The sequence below is a fragment of the Octopus bimaculoides genome, chromosome 4 (assembly GCF_001194135.2).
Source record: "Octopus bimaculoides isolate UCB-OBI-ISO-001 chromosome 4, ASM119413v2, whole genome shotgun sequence".
NCBI classification, from domain to species: domain Eukaryota; kingdom Metazoa; phylum Mollusca; class Cephalopoda; order Octopoda; family Octopodidae; genus Octopus; species Octopus bimaculoides.
The window spans coordinates 106,144,123-106,147,058 of record NC_068984.1 but is presented as its reverse complement, the minus strand read 5'-3'; the positions used below and the strand labels follow the sequence as shown (position 1 = coordinate 106,147,058).

Here is a 2,936-nt window from a genome sequence, read left to right as displayed (position 1 = left end):
CAGTCTTTCTTGATATGACCGGGCTTCAGACACCGGTGGCACTTGGGTTTACGTCCCTCAAGAATTACCGGATATTTCTGGCCGGCCATCCTCAAAAAATCCGGAAATACCAGATCCCTGGCTGATTGGGTCCACAGGGTCAAAACCGCTTTTGCCCCAACCCAATCAGCGTAGGTAAAATTTTCACATTTAAGAGCTTTGCTCCACTGCCACCCAGACCCCGTCGCATAGTATCCTCTATCCAATCAGGTTCTATACTGGGTGGCAGCCCACAGATCCAAGCCCTAGTTAATTTCTTCCCACAGTATGTGGGAAGAAACAGAATTTTTTCCCCTTCTAAGGGCTGGCTCGCAAACTTGCGAGCCACCTCAGGGGTGTCAAATAGCAACCTAACCGTCTCATATGTTACACCCCTTGCCATAAACTTAATAGTTGGCAAATATTCTGCCAACTCGTTTTCAATTTCAATTTTGGGAAAGACCGTAATGATGTCGAGTAACCTAGAGTAGGTCCGTAACACCACCGTTCTTTCCCTGAAATCATTTAACCACTTCTTGGGTGGGATAATATCCCACTCCACAGCAGTGGCCTTGTTTTTCTTTATGTTCTCTGCCATGATAAAAATGTCCACATAAAAATTAAACAACGAAAAATTTTAAAAACAGGCAAAAAGAGAAAACAGTTCAAAAAAGCGGAAGAAATAAAATAAACAGTTTGTACTAAAAAAAGTTCATAAAAGAAGGAGAAAGGAAATACAACAGTTCAGAAAGAATAAATAAAATATAAAGTTCCAGGCAGAATAACAAATTTTCAGGCCACAACGGTACTCCGGCCCGATTTGATCCCGGCTCCGCTGCAGTCGTCACTTTGCTGGTAAAAATTAGATCCTTTGCGTAGTTCCACGTGGTGTAGTTCAAAGCAAGAGGAAGACTTTTCTTTAAATTTATTAGCTTTCAAAACTTGGTTTGAAAACAATAAATTCCTTTTCTGTTTTAAACAAAGTTCACAATATTCATTTATAGTTCTCAATTCAAGGCTTGAAAACAACAAACATTTACAAACTAAGTTCACAAATTTTGGAGGAGTGATAGCTCCAAAACATTCTTCTCACCGCTAAGTGAGACATTAAGCACAACTGCTGGCAGACAAATGCGTGGAATTCAGTGGAGATTTCTTGTTCAACATTAATATAAATAAATACGAGCAACAAACCCCCACTAAATCCAAAAAGACACAAAAGTCTTACCTGTAGTTGTACGTCAAAATTCACGACACTGGCATTGAGCGACGCTACAACAGGAGCAAAAACAAACACGTCTGCTTGCTACTTGCCACACAGACACGCCTATATATATATATATATATTTATATATATTCTTTTATCCTTTTACTTGTTTCAATCTTTTGACTATAGCCATGCTGGAGCATTGCTTTAAAGGGGTTTTTTAGCTGAAGAAACTGACCCTAGTGCTTAATCTTTGTAAACCTACTACCTATTTTATTGGTCTATTTCACCGAACTGCTTGGTTATGGAAATGTAAACACACAAACAGCGGTTGTCAAGCAGTAGTGGGGGGACAAATACAGACACACACAGACAGATATATGCACATATATATATGTATATATAACAGGCTTCTTTCAGTTTCCTTCTCCCAAATCCACTCACAAGGCTTCCTCAGCCCAAGACTATAGTTGAAGACGCTTCCCCCAAGGTGCCATGCAGTGGGATTGAACCTGGAACCATGTGGTTGCGAAACAAATTTCTTACCATACAGCCACGCCTGCACGCATATATATATATATATATATATAATTTTTTTTCCCCCCATTTTCATATTTTCAGTTCATGGTCTAAAATAGTAAAATCTTTTATGCTCCATGATTAACATCATTATACTCATCATCATAACCATCATCTTAGTCATCATCATCATCACCATCATTGGCATTGTTATCATCCCATCCTCATCATCAGCAGCTGCAGTTTTCGGATGGGGTTTCTTAATACATTCACATCGTTTGTTTGTTTTTTATATTGCCCTTGTTTTTTTATTATCTTTCTCTTTTATTTTATTTGTTTTTTTACTATTTTTTTCTTTCTTTTTTTTTTTTTCTTCTTAGGGGCGCCATGCAGAAATTGACCTTCAACTACAACATAACCAGATTCAAGAGGATGAAGTTTCTGCCAAAAAAAATAGTGCATGGTTATGGTAAGAAGTGTTTCAGCTTCTATAATAGAGATTGTCTACTCTTATTTCCCCTGTCTTTATCTCTGTTAATATGTGTGTGTGTGTGTGTGTGTGTGTGTGAACACGCACACACACGCAGAAATTTACATGCATATATACAGATTTACTTATGTCCATGGCTGTGTCTGTTGCCAGAACTCTATAAACGAGAATCAACTGTGACAGAAAGTCTAGAACTTTGTATACTTATATACTGGCAAAGTTGTCTGTGATGCCATAACAAATTCAGGAATGATTTTAGTAATTAAATCACATTTCTCAGACAATAGGCATACAATAAGTTAAGTAATGTAGATGACAAGTACATCAGACTGGCACAGCCACTACCAAATGTTGATTTAAGGTCAAAAGACTAACGGAAAAGAGAGGTCAAAGTGAAGTATAACAAATAATGTATTCATCTGTGTTAGCAATATCTATATTTTATGAAAGATATATATGTATTTATACATAGATAGATAAACAGATGCAGGCATGAGTAGATGGCAGGAAGTTTGCTTTTCAACCACATGGTTCTGAGTTCAGTCCCACTGCATGGCACCTTAGGCGTGTGTCTTCTACTATAGCCTCAGGACGACCAAACCCTTGTGAGTAGATTTGTTGGAAGCCTGTCATATATATATATATATATATATATATATATATATATATATATTATAATAATAATAATAATAAATGGAGCTA

The 2,936-nt window shown here is 37.2% G+C and overlaps 1 protein-coding gene across 1 annotated transcript in view; it reads left to right on the top strand.

Moving 5' to 3' along the window:
• LOC106879427 (focadhesin) overlaps positions 1–2,936 on the top strand; it is a 260,907-nt gene that overhangs the window by 135,470 nt on the left and 122,501 nt on the right. Inside the window, exon 20 of the mRNA XM_052967658.1 lies at positions 2,125–2,213. Within this exon, the coding sequence (XP_052823618.1) occupies positions 2,125–2,213 (89 nt within the window). The remainder of the gene's footprint in view (positions 1–2,124; positions 2,214–2,936) is intronic.